Consider the following 16,564-nt stretch of genomic DNA (forward strand, 5'->3'; position numbering starts at 1 on the left):
AAAATAAAAAATTACCCAGTGTCGATGAAACATATCCAGCTGCATCCATTCATTACTCATAGACTTGATTACACCCCACTCTGTTTCAGTAAACTGTCTATTCATGATGCGAAAGAAATTTGGAATTGAGCTACTACCTATAAATTAGAAAGAGATATTTACAGAAATGTTAATAGAGTAGTAATAATAGGCAAATGAATTACCTCATGTTATTGCTCTAGAAAAAACTCATAAGAAAAAAAAATTATGAACCAACTGTGCTCTTCAATCAGAATTTACACAGCCTCAAAGCAGTGACGCTGATGACTGTTCAGGACAGTATAAAAAAAAGCCATTCCTATAGCAGAATTACTGCATTAAAATTGTGACAGGGAAGTCATAAACATATTATGTATTTTCAGCATTCTCTAAAAAAGAAAGTATTTAACCAGCACTGATTTTATATAAAAAAATTATATTCTGCTACAAAAGTAGCATATACATTATTTGATATCTGACAGCTTGATCTAGTAACATTTTATAAAACAGCATGCTGTTTGTCAGAATTCATCAAGTAATTCTGCCTCTGTCCCTTGGATGCTGGGATATGAAACAAACACTTTTTACAGCACAAGTGGAAATACAATCTCCCAAGTTTATCACATGCATATTAAGTCTTTTGGATTTACTCTGCAAGAAAAGTGGGGGTAGGGACATACTCATAATCACAGTAAGATATCAAGGAAAAAACAACTGCCAAACCTTCAAATCCTTAGATGAAATTTAAGCCTCCTCTAAAAATAAGCACAGCTGTTGTAGCACTGCAGCAGCTCTTCAGGGCTACACCACTTTTCCCCACTAGTCTAAATTTACTTTGCAGAAGACGCTACAGACTGTGTGCTTATATTGATTGATCAATGGCATTTCTATAATACACTGGAAGCTATGGACCTCATTACACACTTGGTTAATCACCCACAGCCTATAACATTAATCAGCATACCATGTAATGTGTCCAATAGGGCTTACAGCTGGCTAAACAAGACAATGGCAGAAAACAATCTATTTTCTTTAGTAGGGATAATAAAAATCTGGATAGAGACGATTCCACATATTGAGACAATTTTTTTCCATAAGTTATGCAATGTTCTTATTAAAAAGACAGTATTAATCGTATTTAATCCAAAACATAGTCTCTCCTCCCAATATCACACTACTTTTAACGAACCTATCACTAAGTATTTGCCTAACAAAGATGTAGATTCTAACCCTAGCTCTGCCACTGATCTTGTGAGTGACTATGGGGAAGGAACTTCCCTTCTCTACACTAGTGTTCCCCATCTTAAACCAGGGATGAGAGTATTAACCCTTCTCTATAAAGTGGTTGTCTTCTGCAGATATCTAAGAACTATATAAAAACAGGTATTGGCAGCAGTAATAATTGATCTGAATGAACTAATGTCACGCTAAAGCACACATTCAGGTTTTCTGACAATTTCCAGATCATACTGCAAAGTGTAATCTTACATACCGTACACATCACACCAGACATGGCAGTGACATTTCAGAGATGCCCTCAATTTCATTTATAGACTAAAGTGAAGAAAACATCTTAAGACAGACATTTTGTTGACAGTTGCAGCAGTCAACTAAAGGAATGATCCAGAAAAATCTAAGGACATGTATGGGTTTGTGTGGCAAGGATTTGGTAGCGGGGGGCAGGGCTACAGGCGTGGCTTCTGCAAGAAGCTGCTAGAAGCTTCCTCTATGTCCAACAAAGCCAATGCCAGCCGGCTCCAAGACGGACCCACTGCTGGCCAAGGCTGAGCCCATCAGTGATGGTGGTAGTGCCTCTGGGATAATATAGGTAAGAAGGGAAAACAAAAACCAACCACCCACAAAGAGCAATTGCAGATGGAGAGAGGAGTGAGACAATGTGAGAGGAACAACTCTGCAGACCCCAAAGTCAGTGCAGAAGGAGGGGGAAGAGGTGCTCCAGGGGCCAGAGCAGAGATTCCTCTGCAGCCCATGGAGAAGACCATAGTGAGACAGGCTGTGCCCCTGCAGCCCATGCAGGTTAACAGTGGAGCAGATATCCACCTACAGCCCATGGAGGACCCCACGTCAGAGCAGATGGATGCACCCGAAGGAGTCTGTGACCCCATGGGAAGCCCACACTTGAGCAGGCTCCTGGCAGGAGCTGTTGTCCTACGGAGAGAGGAACCCAGGCCAGAGCAGGTTTGCTGGCAGGACTTGTGACCTTGTGGAAGACTCACGCTGGAGCAGTTCATGAAGAACTGCAGCCCATGGGAAGGACCCACGTTGGAGAAGTTGGTGGAGGACTGTGTCCTGTGGGAGGGACCCCAGGCTGGAGGAGGGGAAGAATGTGAGGAGTCCTCCCCCTGAGAAGGAACAAGTGGCAGAGATAATGTGTGATGAACTGACCAGAACCCCCATTCCCTGTCCCCCTGTGCCACTGGGAAGGGAGAAGGTAGAGAAATAGGGAGTGAAGTTGAGCCCAGGAAGAAGGTAGGGGTGGGGGAAAGGTGTTTTAAAGATTTGAGTTTATTTCTCATTACTCTACTCTGATTTGATTTGTAATAACTGAAATTAATTTTCCAGAGTTGCGTGTGTTTTGCCTGTGACGGTAACACACGAATGATCTCCTCCTGTCCTTATCTTGACCCACGAGCCTTTTGTTATACTTTCTCTCCCCTGCCCAACTGAGGAGGGCAGAGAAAGAGCAGCTTTGAGGGGCACCTGATGTCCAGCCAGGATCAACCCACCACAGGACAGAACTAACTTTCCTCTCTGGACAAAATGATGATACTGAAAAAGAAAAGCAACCACAATGTCTATACGTTTTGATAGATTACCAAAGCAAATGAAATATCCATCCACTTAGACAACCCACCTTCCCTAAAACAATGAAAAATAACAAAGAAATTTGTTCAACTTGGAGAAAGGTTATTGTCTTTCATCTGAGTTTATATGGCCCATTTTATGATCAAATAACTGTGTTAACACCTGCTCCAAACAATCCACTTATTTTTTATTTCTCTTCTTCTCTCAAGTATTTAAGACAACAGTGGTGAGGCACCAGCCTCTTCAGGTGATTCAAACTACAAAACATTCAAGAATCGCCCAGTGTAGCCTTCCTTCTCCATTACTTTCAGAGAGTTCTCTTGCCTTCAGTAACCCAGCGCTATTCACGCTACCAGAGCAGACTATCCCAGACTATCCACACTACACTGCCTTCAGCACTGTGAGGCGTACAATGCCTCCTACATCATCAGTCCTCCCACCATTCAAACCTTATCAGGTATGGTGAAAAAACTCAATACTTAAACTGTTTAGCATATCAAGTGTGTATCAAACCCATATGCTACCTCCTTTTCACTCCTTACCCCTTTTTTGTCCTAGGTTTCTTAACTGTTCAGCTACCCTTCTTGATGCTTATGTTCAAATTTACACAGTACTCTCCCCTCCATTCCAGCCGTCTGTCATGTCCCTCCTCTGAAAAGCTCAGGCACCGCTTTCTCCTGAGCTTCCCTCCCCTCCCATTTTCTCCTTCAGACAGTGCAGTTGCTTTCCTCTGAGGAATGGATCAGATTAGAGGAGCCAGGACTACTATTCTCCACAAATTACTAGCAGTACCACAGCCTGCCTAGTCCATTTCTCCATATTTGCTTGAATAAGAGAGAGAGATTGGTTCACAGAATCATGGAAAAATTTAGGTTGGAAAAGACCTCTGGAGACCATCTGGTTCAATCTTCTGTTGAAAACAGAGCCTTATATTAGGTTACTCATGGCCCTGTCAAGCAGTCTTTCACCCCTGCTCTGGGCAACTTATTCCAGTGTTTCACTGTTCTCATGGTAAAGAAGTGTTTTCTTTTATCCAGACAGAATTTCCCCCGAAGCAACCTGAGCCTGTTGCCTTTTGCCCTGACCCTCTGCACCCTCATGAAGACAGCTACCTACATCTTGACTACAGCTACCTTTCAGATAGACTGTTGTTAGATTCCCCTCCTCAGATACCCTCTTCAGGCTCAACAAATCCAGCTCCACCAACATTTCTACGCAGGTCAAGTTCCCCAACCCTCTAATCACCTTGGTGACCCTTCACTAAACCCTCAATGCTCCTATGTCTCTCATGACCTGAGGGATGAGGAGGGGACAAAACTAGAAGCAGTAGAAACTTTTCTTTTAGATGTGACCTTTTTTGCTTTTACTTTGAGCAAAAAAGCCTCAAACATACTCACCACAATTGACAAAATCTTCCTTTGAAAGGATGGGAACAAGTCCCATATAGCAATTATTCAGTTGGTTTTAAATTTGCATTTCTAAATTACCTCTCATTTGCAAGCTGTTTCAGAAGTAAACACGCCTTTCAACAATTATACAAACACTTGCACTTATTTCTGTGACCATTTAAATTCATTAATAATCTAAGTTCTTGTTTACAAAATAATTATATTTCATTAAAAACACACCAAAGAGCTTTTATGACAAATTATTCCCATATGTATATTTTAGAGCTAACAGCTATTTTGGATACAATTTTGGATAACGCATAGTATAGCCTACAGATGATCATCTGAGGCGTAGGGCAAGACAGGGCCAGTTAATCACCTTTCAGTTGGGTCCTTCAGTGAACAACTGAGCTTCCTATTCCAATGATAACTTTCTAAGACCTTCCTAAGTCTTTTTCCTCCTGTGTTTACTTCCTGTATTTTTCTCTCAGAGAAGTTTAGGAAAAGTGCTAAACATTTTTAGTAATCTCAAAGTCTACTCTGTAAAATTTAAGTGAAGAAAGAAAAAATGTGCCCCGATATTTTAATGATCTTCGTGAAGCCACAATATTTTCTACAAGGAAAAAACAAAGACCATGTAACAGAATACAAAAGAAATTGGAATTCAAGTTGGAACTCCGACAGGAAATAAAGGCAAGGCAAAAAAGTATTTGTAAGTGTTATCAACCCAACATACTAAATTATTCTTAAAAGTAGTTTTAAAAAATGTCAGAGGATCTTCTCCAATACTTGCAGAGTATTCACCACAAAGATGACATAACATGATAAACATTCTCATAAACATAGTCAGGTTTTGGCTTTACGTTCAGACTTGTGTTAACTAACTAAAAATGTGAACTGAGTATCTGCACTTCACTGTGCTGTGGTTTCTTTTTCTCTAGAAGATGATACTAATTTTCTAAGAGACATTTGGCTCCAGTGTACATGTATGTATTCATGCAGGTGGAATTCTGGTACATAAATGCTCCAAAACCCTTAATGCATGCTAACTTTAGTATTTTTCTAAGAACAAATTCTACGAAAATTCTCTAAAAAAGATCTATGAATTGGAAAAGCATGATAAAAATGAACTGACAGTCAAAACTTGAAAAATAGATTCTCCAAAGGAACAAATGCTTTCATTGTAATGCACATGTATAACGAAAATAGTTCCAGGAATATTTTGTGTTTTCAATGAGCAATAATAAGCCCAGATACTCATTGAAACTTATGTAATTGTACTACTGTTTCTTATTTAACTCGCAGCAGTAAAGAAAAAGGAAACCTTTAAGATATGCAGGTTGTAAAAAACTACATATCTGATCTCTCTGTGCTTCTAAACATCCATACTCTTAACAAGCTCTGTAGCAGGCGCCACACAGATGGGTTCACACAGTACTGAGCCCTTGCTAATATAACCCAGCACTCCTTTCCCAGTGTGCAGGGTTATTCAAAAAACCGCTTAAATGTTGAGCCGAAAAATTAGCTGGGGATACAACTATGTGGAAAAATTTAATTGAAATGCTCAAAACTGCATTTCAAATATTCCTTCTGGTAAGTCATATTTACAGCTTCTGAAGAATCAGAATTTAGATTCTGATTCCAATAAATCCAATACACTTAGAGTAATCTTGTTCATCTCAGTGGCAAAGTGAGGTTCCTGTAACACAAAATATGTGCACTTCAGGAAAAATTATTTCCATATGTAAATTACTTATTTAAATTGGTGACCATCAGGAAATTGCACAATATTTATCCGACTGGTCAAGCATCTAACTAGGTGGAGGTTCATCACTGAAATGGAATAAATTCAATTTTGTAATTTTAGAAATACATAAGAGAGATAAGACATGTTTTCATATGAGATTTGAAAATTAAGTGGAGTTGGAAGCAGAGAAACACAGGAAGCTTGTTCCACAGATGGCTTATGATTAATGGGAAAAGATACATATCCCCATCAACTATTAAAACTCTTTGAGAGAACAACCACTCACCTTTTGATGGTTTTCTCTAAGAAAAAGAAAAATTGTGATAGGAGCAGATCTATGAAAATACTGGATAAAATGTTTAATAAAAAAAAAAAAAAGGAAAAATGCTGATTTAGATTCTAAAAGGAATTCGGAGAGTACATTTCAGCAGACAGAAAAACTGAGCTAATGGCGTGAAAGTTATTAACATGACAAGGGGGTAGGGGTGAGATTTTTGAATTAAGCATGAAACCAAACTTGCCTGGGTCTAGCGGATTAATGAAAATAAGCTCCACTGTGACTGAGAGTTTTCTTGCTTTGAAATTGAACGTATCGATTACTGTAAGTATTCTGTCAAAAATCTAACCATATCTCTTTTCACAATTACCCTCTACGAATACCTTAAAAATAAGATTTGTATTTAGTATAGAAGACTAACCATAAAAATGTTATTAATAGAGAGACTTTTTCTTTTCAGAAATCCATACATCTGTTCAGTCATCAACCAAGTAACTTCACTATAAACCTTATGAAAGTCTAAGTTAACAGTTACAAATTTTGAATGCAGTAATTCCTGGAAATGTACTTTAAAAGTAGTTCCAATGCTTTGTATAGATACTTCTTGCTCACCTATGCCATCTAATTTCCTAACTTCCAGCTAATATACTGTTCAAAATGTATATAGCTTCTTTTCAAGAGAAACTGGGAAACAAACTTTAGTTCTTTTTTAATACTGAGTAGAATTATATTGCCCCTTCTTTCATTTGAAAATACATTTTCATTTGTATATGCTTTTATAGTTCACTCCTTTTCTCACCATTACACAAACCATTGCACATTCTTTCTTTTTGCATTTGTTCATAATAGTTAAAATTCTGAAAGCATTTCTCTAGTCTACTGTAAAGTCCACACTTGAAAAAAAATTGTTACAGAGCATGACAGCCTCTAAATATTGGAAACAGGTTTTGATTTTACATTGACTCATATTGCTGAAAAGCAAGAAACTCAACTAGAAAACTCTAATAAATTTAACCAAAACATACTATAGCTTATTTTCATAATACCCAATTAACTGACAATTTGTCCTACTACCTGATTGCCTAAAAAATACAAGACTATATGTTAATTTGCATAGAACAAAATTGACTGGAGGATTTAGCTATTCAATGTCCCAGCTTTTAAAGTCTTTTTTCCCTAGAACATGTAAAGCTCTGCCTCCTTCCCATAACACTCATTAACTTGCTTCTTTGGGAACAGTAGCCAGCAGAGGAAAGGCATCCAGCAAATCTCTAGCCAGTTCCTCCAGTTGGTGTCTGAATTAGTTTGATATTCACAAGAGAAGCTAAAGGTTGTATCCTTGAGACCAAGATTTATTTTCATTGTGTTTTCTTTAATCCACAGACACTTAAGCCTCACACCCCTATCACATCATAATGCAGATGTGAAACCAGAGTAGTTCACAGAACAAATTAAATGTAAAATTAACACAGCTGTGAAGACAATCAATTTCTTACCTATATACAGCTATTATTGCCTGCTAATAAACTTTAAAGCACATTAGATCCTTAAAAATATAATTTGAGTAATCTCAAAAATTGCCTTCTATACATTTAAAAAAAAAAGAATCTAAACCAAAAGTTAAGTTTCTTCACTGAGTTACAAATACAAAAATTTCAGGAAGAGTGAGGAGTAGTAGTGAGTGATACTGAAAAAGAGTACAATATTAAACCTGGAAAGTAAACACACTATATATATAAGCATGCACATACATGTTTGTGCATTTTGGATTTTTTTGCACAAACTCTTTACATTGAAATATATAATGCCATTTTCTGCACTGCAATGACAACTGGGTATAAATTTTTTTGAAAGACCAGGCCAAAAATCTGCTTTGCATTTCCAAAATCTCAGACCAGACATAAAAGATTGATTTTATAAAGATGTAGGAGTGAAAAATAAGATAACATATCGTATTCCCTAGTCCTATTTGAGAAAATGCTTTAGAAATAACAGATATATACAGGGTAATTTTCCCCCATTTTTCTACCTGATAAAAAAAGCCAAACAAGCTGCATTTGTAGGAAGATAAAAGACAATCAGAATTAAGATCCATGTAAATTATGACACAATTAATAGTGAAGATTACTATCCATAACCCTAAAACAGAAATCTTCATACTGATATTTTGTTTATATTTTTACAAACATCAGGTCAATCATAAGTTTCAGTAATACAACATACTCTTAAAGGTAGTAAGTGTCCTGTTGTACCTGAAGTTATTAAAACCATGACATGCCTTCTCAAAAAGAGTGAGAAGAGTAGATGACTGACCTTCCTCACTTCAGTTTTTATCAGTATTACAGTCTTCAAATGGTTTTGGTCAGTTACAAACTAGCTAGCTTATATTGTGGTCTATATCCAAAACTATGGAAACTGAAAGCTAAAAACTGCTACTACCAGCTCATTGATCAACTAATCCCCTGAAAAAAAACCAAACCAACAAAAACCCCCAAACGCTAGAACACTAACAGACTCCTAACTGCCTTGAACTGCATGAAAGGAACAGGTCAGTGATCAAAAACAAGTATCTTATCAATACTTATCAATTTCCTTTCAGATGGCAAATGGGCCTAGTGACAATGTGAAACATACTACCTTGCAAAATGAGCGACTAAGTATGAACAGATCATTCTACTTAATAAGGTGAAACACTGCCTAGCTACAAATCCTGCAAACTAACAAACTGTATAGGATGAACACATTTTGAGTCCTGGACTCTTGGGCTGCCAATCCTTTCAGTGTAGGACACAGGCCGTATTTGATGATGTTTTACTATCTCTAAAGGAAACCAAAGTAAACTGATACAGGGAAAACATTTCTTCCGCAACAGATGCCCAAGTCCTAATTGTTTATTAATACTAACTAACCCTTGTACAGATGTGCAGAAACTGACAACACAGGACAAATAATTAGTTAGATAAATGACTAACTTAGAAGAACCAGATAGAAAATTAACAAAGCATGTTTTTTAAATCTATTAGCTCACACAGCTTGAGTGTGAATTGGAAATTGGATTTGCATTGTGTGACCTCTGCACTTCCTGCCAGTAACCCTCAGTTCTCCCAGTGATATAAATCTTAAACATCCACTCCTGTCACTGAGTTTATCATGGAGTACCTCAGAGAAGCAGCATTGACTTTAATATGTCAGAAAATTTGAGGTTGCCTCCTTTGAATATTCAACATTTCCCAGATTGTAAAAATGGAAAAGTCATTAAAAGACTGACATAATTTGATAATGTTTGATATTTGCTCTGCAGTTAGGATCGTTAAGTCTTTTCAATATTAGAGAAACTGCTAATGTTTCAATTGCATTACTATGATTGGGTCTAATGGCAGTGATGAATATTTAAGCAAGCTGCCCTGATAGTCAATGTTAAACAAAAGTAAGTAACGAATTATAACGGATTAGAAAGCTCCACCTCCAAAACTGCACTGCAGAAATAGCAATTTTGATGCAGATACGGCTCAAATAAAAAAACCCTGAAGTCACAGGCTATTAACAGGATACATCACATCTGATCAATTTACAGGCAGGTAGTGTATGGTCTGCAACAGATATATGCTTTTTGTTATTTGTTCTGACAATGCAAAAAATGCCAGATCCTCTCAAATTTTGTTCGGACTCCAGCATACTTTTACGTGTTCTTTCTATGCCAAACATTCAACTGTAATATATACTTGCCGTTGAAGAGCTTACTGACATAATCACACCTGGGTGCAAGGGCATGGTTTTAGCTTGCTTCTGAGTAGAAAAATAAAAGCATTTAAAATGCATGGAGTCTTAATCACTAAGGTGATTCAGGAACCCCAAATTGGTTTAATGAAATGCACTTACAACTAAACAGTAATAGTAAAAAAGATAATGAGCAGTAATAAAACAAGAAAACCTTTCTTGTCTATGTCAATGGTGTACCTTTTACTTGCTTAAGCTCCTTCCAAGTGATCGTATGACCACAGCTAGCAGATTTCTACAGAGTCACAGTATTTCAACAAAAAGGTAAACTACCCCATAAAAATGGCATTTTAATGAACATATCATACAGTTAAAGCAATCATTCCACTTTGTCAGAACAGCAGGAACTCTACTTCCTTTCAACACTCATGAGGTTATGATGAATCACACTAAAAATAAACACAAACCCCCAAAATCTAAATAAACATTAAAATGCACTTTCTTTTATAAATCCATTATGGTTGCAAGTTGTGAGAAGAAAACTACAGATGTAAAAAAAAAAAAAGTCAGAGAAGTCAAACATGCTCGGATTTCTTTAAGGATAACAGACATTTGGGAACATAACATGTTTTAATGGAGCCAGATCTTCTTCTGTTACTCTTTACAAAGACAATAAAAACCTGAAGATGCTGCTGGTGCAATAGCACCCACATATAAGATATTGTCGTGGTTTAACCCAGCTGGCAGCTAAAACAACCACACAGCCGTTTGCTCCCCCTGCCCAGTGGACAGGGGAGAGAATTGGGGGGGGGGGGGAGAAAAAAAACAAACTTGTGAGTTGAGCTAAAGACAGTGTAATAGGACAGAAAAGGAAGACAATAACGATAATAATAATAACAAGAACAATGATAATAATAATAAACAAGGGATGAACAGCACAATTTCTTGCCACCCGAAGTCAATGCTCTGTGAGACCCTGAGCTGCGCTGCCTCTCAGCCCACCCCTCAGCTATATATGGAGCATGACATCATATGGTATGGAATATCCCATTGGCCAGTTTAGGTCAGCTGTCCTGGCTGTGTCCCCTCCCAGCTTCTTGGGTGTCCTCCACCTTCTCATTGGCACGGCAGTATGAGAAGCTATAAAGTCCTTGACTGCTTGGGAACAACTAAAAACATCGGTGTGTTATCAACATTATTCCCATCCTAAATCCAAAACACAGCACTATCTTCTACTACTTTCTTCTACTAAGAAGAAAATTAACTCTATCCCTGCTGAAACCAGGGACAGATATGTGCCTGACCATCTATAGCCTTACACTACAGTAGTGCTACCAAGTCACCAGATCTCTCAAATGTTTTATTATATTTTACAAAATAATGTATTATAGGGCCTTTCTACACATACAAAAAGTTTATATTGACTGAAAGCTTTGACAATTAGTCCTTTGCTTAAAAATAAGTATTTTGAAGAAAATCTACCACTTAATACCATCTACTTACTATTCCCTAAAAACAGACAAGCTATGAGGACAACAACCCAATGTCAAAACTGGATCACTTCATTCCTCCAGTGAAATCACATTCACTCTCACACCATACAATACACAACATCTGTGTACATATATATCTACACACCCATGCTCATATATAGGTGTATAAAAAAGCACATATATGTATGTATACACATACATGCATATATATATGTATGTGTATATATGGTGCTGCTGTGAGATGTACAGACAGAAATTCCAGCGCAAGGGGGATGACACCCAGTTCTATCTTTGTCCTGAATCAGATATACTGCAAAACATCATCACCCACAAGGGATCGCTAATGGTTGCTACTGAACCATAAAAGCATTCAGATAATAGTAGCAGAACAGGGTAGCTACTTTAGTGAAAATGTGATTATAGGAAGAGTATTCCCATGTCTAAGTAACTAGTACCACTGCAGAACCTGGGAGTGCATTGAGTTCATCTTGGTACTTGGTATATAAATATTACACTGGACAAAATAGGGGGGATAAAGCCCATTCTCAGTACCTATGTCATATTAATTTACCACATGAATTTGACTACCTGATTCACACTTTCTAACACCTCCTTGATTTGACTAATGCAATTTCTCCCCCCTCAGGAATCTTTGCGACCTTAGAAAGCACAAGCTGATTCAGATTGAGCTGGTTTCTCTCAAAGAGTCTGATGAGAGATCTTTCTTCTAAATTCAGTGTTTGGTGTGGAAATGGCCCTCAATATTCACACACACACACACTCTGGGAATATGTCCTTCCACATCACAGCATCCTACTGCAGTAATAAAGCCAATGAACAGAGTTCCTTGTGATGGCAGAAGTCAGGACACTGCACAGAAGCCTGTCCCAGAACATGAATCTCACAGCCAGATGCAATAAAAACATCCCTTATAATTTTCACACTTAAAACATCCCCACTTCTGTGTATACACCATCCTTCCCTCTTTTCCTCCTTCAAAATGAAATACAAAAAGCCCTGCAAGATGGCAGAAGAAGTGTTACTGTTTTAAATTTGGAAATCAATCTCCTGTATAACAGTGAAAGTAACCATGGAAGAACATGCTTTAAAAAAACCCCTTGTAAAGCCATTTGTTTGGCTTCCCAGCAAATGAATGACTGTTTGGTCCACCTGACAGCTAAAATCCAGCATGTTTTGTTTGGTCTTCCCACAGAGAAAAGACAGCAGTCAGCTAGTCGTTCAGCATGTTTTCCCCCCGCATCTTTCCCCCTTACAAACACACAAATCAACTGCTGCATAGCTCCAGACCAGCCACTGCAGGAGCTGTCTTTTATCCAGCTAACAAGCTATACAAGAAAAGATGCAAAAGGAAGACAAATGTATTGCAATATGGCAAAAGCAGAGCATGGCCCACAACTGAAAAACTGATGAACTTCAATGGTCCATTCACCTCTATCAGTCATATCTGCTCTTGTAGATAATATCTCCAAGTGTTTGCTATATTTTTTTATTAAGTTGTTTTTCTGCTAGGAAAAAAATCTACATATTTAATACAAATGCAACAATTCTGATGAACAAACAGGAAAACTATACAGGGCAAGTAACAATTTTTAATGCACTACAAGACTGGATTTTCCATCAAAATGCAACACAGCACATAACACAGGCACGAATGCCTAGAACTTATAGTACTAAGCCAATACAAGGCAAGAAAACAGCAACTTCTAGAAGTAGCAAAAGTCTCCTGTTCCTAAGCTTTCCTGAAAATCCAACATGACAACAGCAACCTGTCACCTTTAGTGCGGAAATATAAAAATATTTGCCTTGTTATAAATCAGAATTTCTCTTAGAAAGGAAATATGTCAGGGAAATCCAGCTGAGGGTATTTTTTTTTAATAGTTACTGAAGGGAGATGTTAAATATTTAAGATATGTTTCTACCATTTCATAAGTCAGTCTAAAAATCTGCAAATCTGTCTCTAAAACATTGTCTTCCAACCTTGAGCTCCAAACTGTAATTCTTGCACAGACAACATCCAAATAAGCTTTTGACAACACAGAATAAAGACAGCTTCTATTTTCCAACTCTTGCAACAAATATCTGTAGAGCTGAAGCTATTGGAAACAGGCAGTGTTAGCAAGAAACTCCTCAAAAAAAGCAAATTTTTAATACCTACATAATAATTACTTAACCTTGGCTCTCCTGTCACATCTTTCTGCTAGACTTCTTAATTTAGAAAGCCAAAGCTAACTGTCATTAGCATGGGCTGAGAAGTAATTTTAGTTTTGTTAAAAAAATAAAAAATAAAAACTCAATTCTCTTTAGCCCCTCATTTTGAATGTATAAATTAATTTTCCAAAAGACCAATTAAGGAATAAATTGTGATTATTGTAAATTAAGTGTGCAGAAAGATACTTCAGGAAAAAATAAACAAACCCCAAACCAGACAAGCATTCTTAGTTTCTCTTTGTTCCACATCTTATTTTTACTAAAAGCTGCTGGTTTAAGGTTTTTTGCTTTCTTAAGTGTTTATTTATCCCTCGTTCTAAACATATCTATTCTCCACAAGTTCATTTTTACTGTTCTACATTAATTTTCCTTTCAGAGTTTATCAGGCATTGGTGCTTAATCTATTACCAGAATGTGCAAGCGTTTTTATAAACGTGATGTAATTCCAGGTTAAAATAGTGTTAGAAATGTGACTAAATAAAGCACAATAATGAAACTGCTATATAATACGTATTCCTTAAGAGTATGTTTAAGATGGCTGCTTCTTCCCCTTTTTCAAATAGAACAAGAACAAAGAAATTCCTCGCTGTTTACTCAGTGTAAAGGCATATGACCACTATGATTCATTAATTCAGTAAGGATATTAGTTAGCTGTTTTAACATCTACATCTAAAAATGATCTGTTTTCATATTTATAAATTCTGACTACCTTAATCAATTAGAAATAACATTTAACCTAAACCCTTTGTAATTTCTTCATCCCAAACAGAGCACTTACATAACTATAGCTGTACCACGAGCTAATAATTTGGCAATTATCGCTTGTACTAAAAGATCAGATGCTGATTGCAGCTATGAGATTTAGTGAAATACAATGACAAAACCAAAAACAATTAAAACTTTGCTTAAGGTAAAGTTAAGGCACTGTAAGAAGGACAAGAGCACTCCAAAGAACAATCTGCTTTGGCATTTCTTTCTAGGTCAAGAAAATCTCATTGCAAAAGCTGAAAAGCAGCAATTAGAAAAGCATTACAAGTTCAAAAACTTGACCACGGCTGCTAGATGAAAGACATGCCAAAATAACTCTCCATCTAGTTTATGACTACCAAAAGAAACAGCATAAATTTTATAACTGGCTGGAGAGAGAGAGCTTTCCTCCACTAGCCAGACTGAAGTATGGTATTTAGCTTCTTCGTGTGGGACTTAGATCCTCTGATTCATGTGTAACATATCTCTGATTTGAAGATCTCTATCATATCTTCTATTATCTCCCTCAGTGATGAAATAATGAGAATTAAAGAGAAAAATTAGTTAAGTTCTGTTTATATTTCTTTGCCTCAGAGAAAAACAGTTTCAAACAATCAGGTGTTTGCACATCATAGCCTACTTCCTTAAAAAAGCATTTCAGGAAGTATTTTTAGATCAAATTAATTTTCTGTAAAATTCACATGCAGTCAATTTACCCTTTTGTGTCTTTTAATAAGCAATCCCAGCACAAAACTGAAAGATTAATGAGAAAAGCTAATTTTACTGCATGCGAAATATTTAATTCTGCAATTACATTGAGATTGGAGATGTCTGGATCAAAGTAACCGTAATGCAATAGGTAAAAAAAGTGGCAGGCTGATTACAAAAGATTAGGAATGAACTGTTAATTTATTTACCTTTGTAATTCCATCTAAGCTAAAAAATTGCATTACTGAAAAGAAATTCACTTGCACAGCAGGAGAACTCTTGAACCTAAGATGTAAACTTTTTTCAAATGCTAAAGCAATCTTTATTAAGCTATAATTATTCCCTAAGTCTCTGAAAATGTTCTACTTTACAGGGTTTAAGTGACTGGTAAATCAACATCCCACACACCACTTAAACCAAGTTGACACTTGTTGCAAAATTTCTTGTCCATAAGTTTAAAAAAAATCAAATACTTATCACGAGCTGAGTTTTTCCACAGGAGTTAGTAGTACTGTGAGAATCTTTCACATTTATTTTGTGAAAAGGTTAAAATAATTTCATATGCATTACCTCTCTTGCCAAATTATGTCCACAATTACTTTCATTAACAAATTTACAGTACAGTGTGCGTTTTCTCAAATCATTCAAAAGTTCATCTTAAACTGATCTAAAGAGAAGAAAAAAATCATTGATCTCAGTAATTCTTCAAAAACAAGTACACTGAAAGCCTGATTTAAATCTACAATAACCTGCCAGACAACCAAAAAGCAACAACACACAATACTTAAAGAGGACATTTTCCTTTTCTACCATCACTGTCTTATTTAGTTCAGCGTCTGAATAGAGAAAAAAGGTGATAAACTGTTGCATACCTGTGGAACTTTTGTAGCGAACTGTGTCTACTTGCACTGCTAAGAATAGCTTCTTGTCTGGCCTGCCTTCCCCTTCGAAGAAGGCTATGTCTTGCAGTAGTTTCGTTTTTCAGGTTTTAATAATGGAGCAAGAGTAATATGGAAAGAGGTGGCTTCTTATTGCACATGAGTAAAAAAAAAAAAAAAAAGTAGATAGCATAGATTAAGAAGTGACATAAAATGTTTGTGTGCACCAGGTCTCCTTGTTACATGCAGGCACACAATTTAATAGCATATTGCTCAAAACTTTCAGCTGCATGATACTCTCCTGTACATTTGAACTGCATATTTTCTTCACTGGTAGAACAATAAAGGAATATAAGAACTAGAATACTGGAGACCTCAATCAAGATCATGTTAGGTAACGTCATAAGATGAAGTACTTTGTATTTAAGCAAGCATTTGAAAAAAACAAAACCCTTAACCCAACAACAAAAAACCTACTGTAATGTACTTTGTATGCAGGGAACTCTTTGTCCTTGTAGCTATTCCAGAGAAAGAGA

General features: G+C 36.7%; 1 protein-coding gene across 3 annotated transcripts in view; it reads right to left on the reverse strand.

Annotated features, from left to right (window-relative positions):
* The window catches only part of AASDHPPT (aminoadipate-semialdehyde dehydrogenase-phosphopantetheinyl transferase), a 37,270-nt gene that overhangs the window by 15,920 nt on the left and 4,786 nt on the right, over nucleotides 1-16,564 (reverse strand). For all 3 annotated transcript variants that reach the window (XM_075742311.1, XM_075742312.1, XM_075742313.1), the window contains exon 3: nucleotides 16-137. In XM_075742311.1, the coding sequence (XP_075598426.1) occupies nucleotides 16-137 (122 nt within the window). The remainder of the gene's footprint in view (nucleotides 1-15; nucleotides 138-16,564) is intronic.

The sequence above is a fragment of the Balearica regulorum genome, chromosome 1 (assembly GCF_011004875.1).
Source record: "Balearica regulorum gibbericeps isolate bBalReg1 chromosome 1, bBalReg1.pri, whole genome shotgun sequence".
NCBI classification, from domain to species: domain Eukaryota; kingdom Metazoa; phylum Chordata; class Aves; order Gruiformes; family Gruidae; genus Balearica; species Balearica regulorum.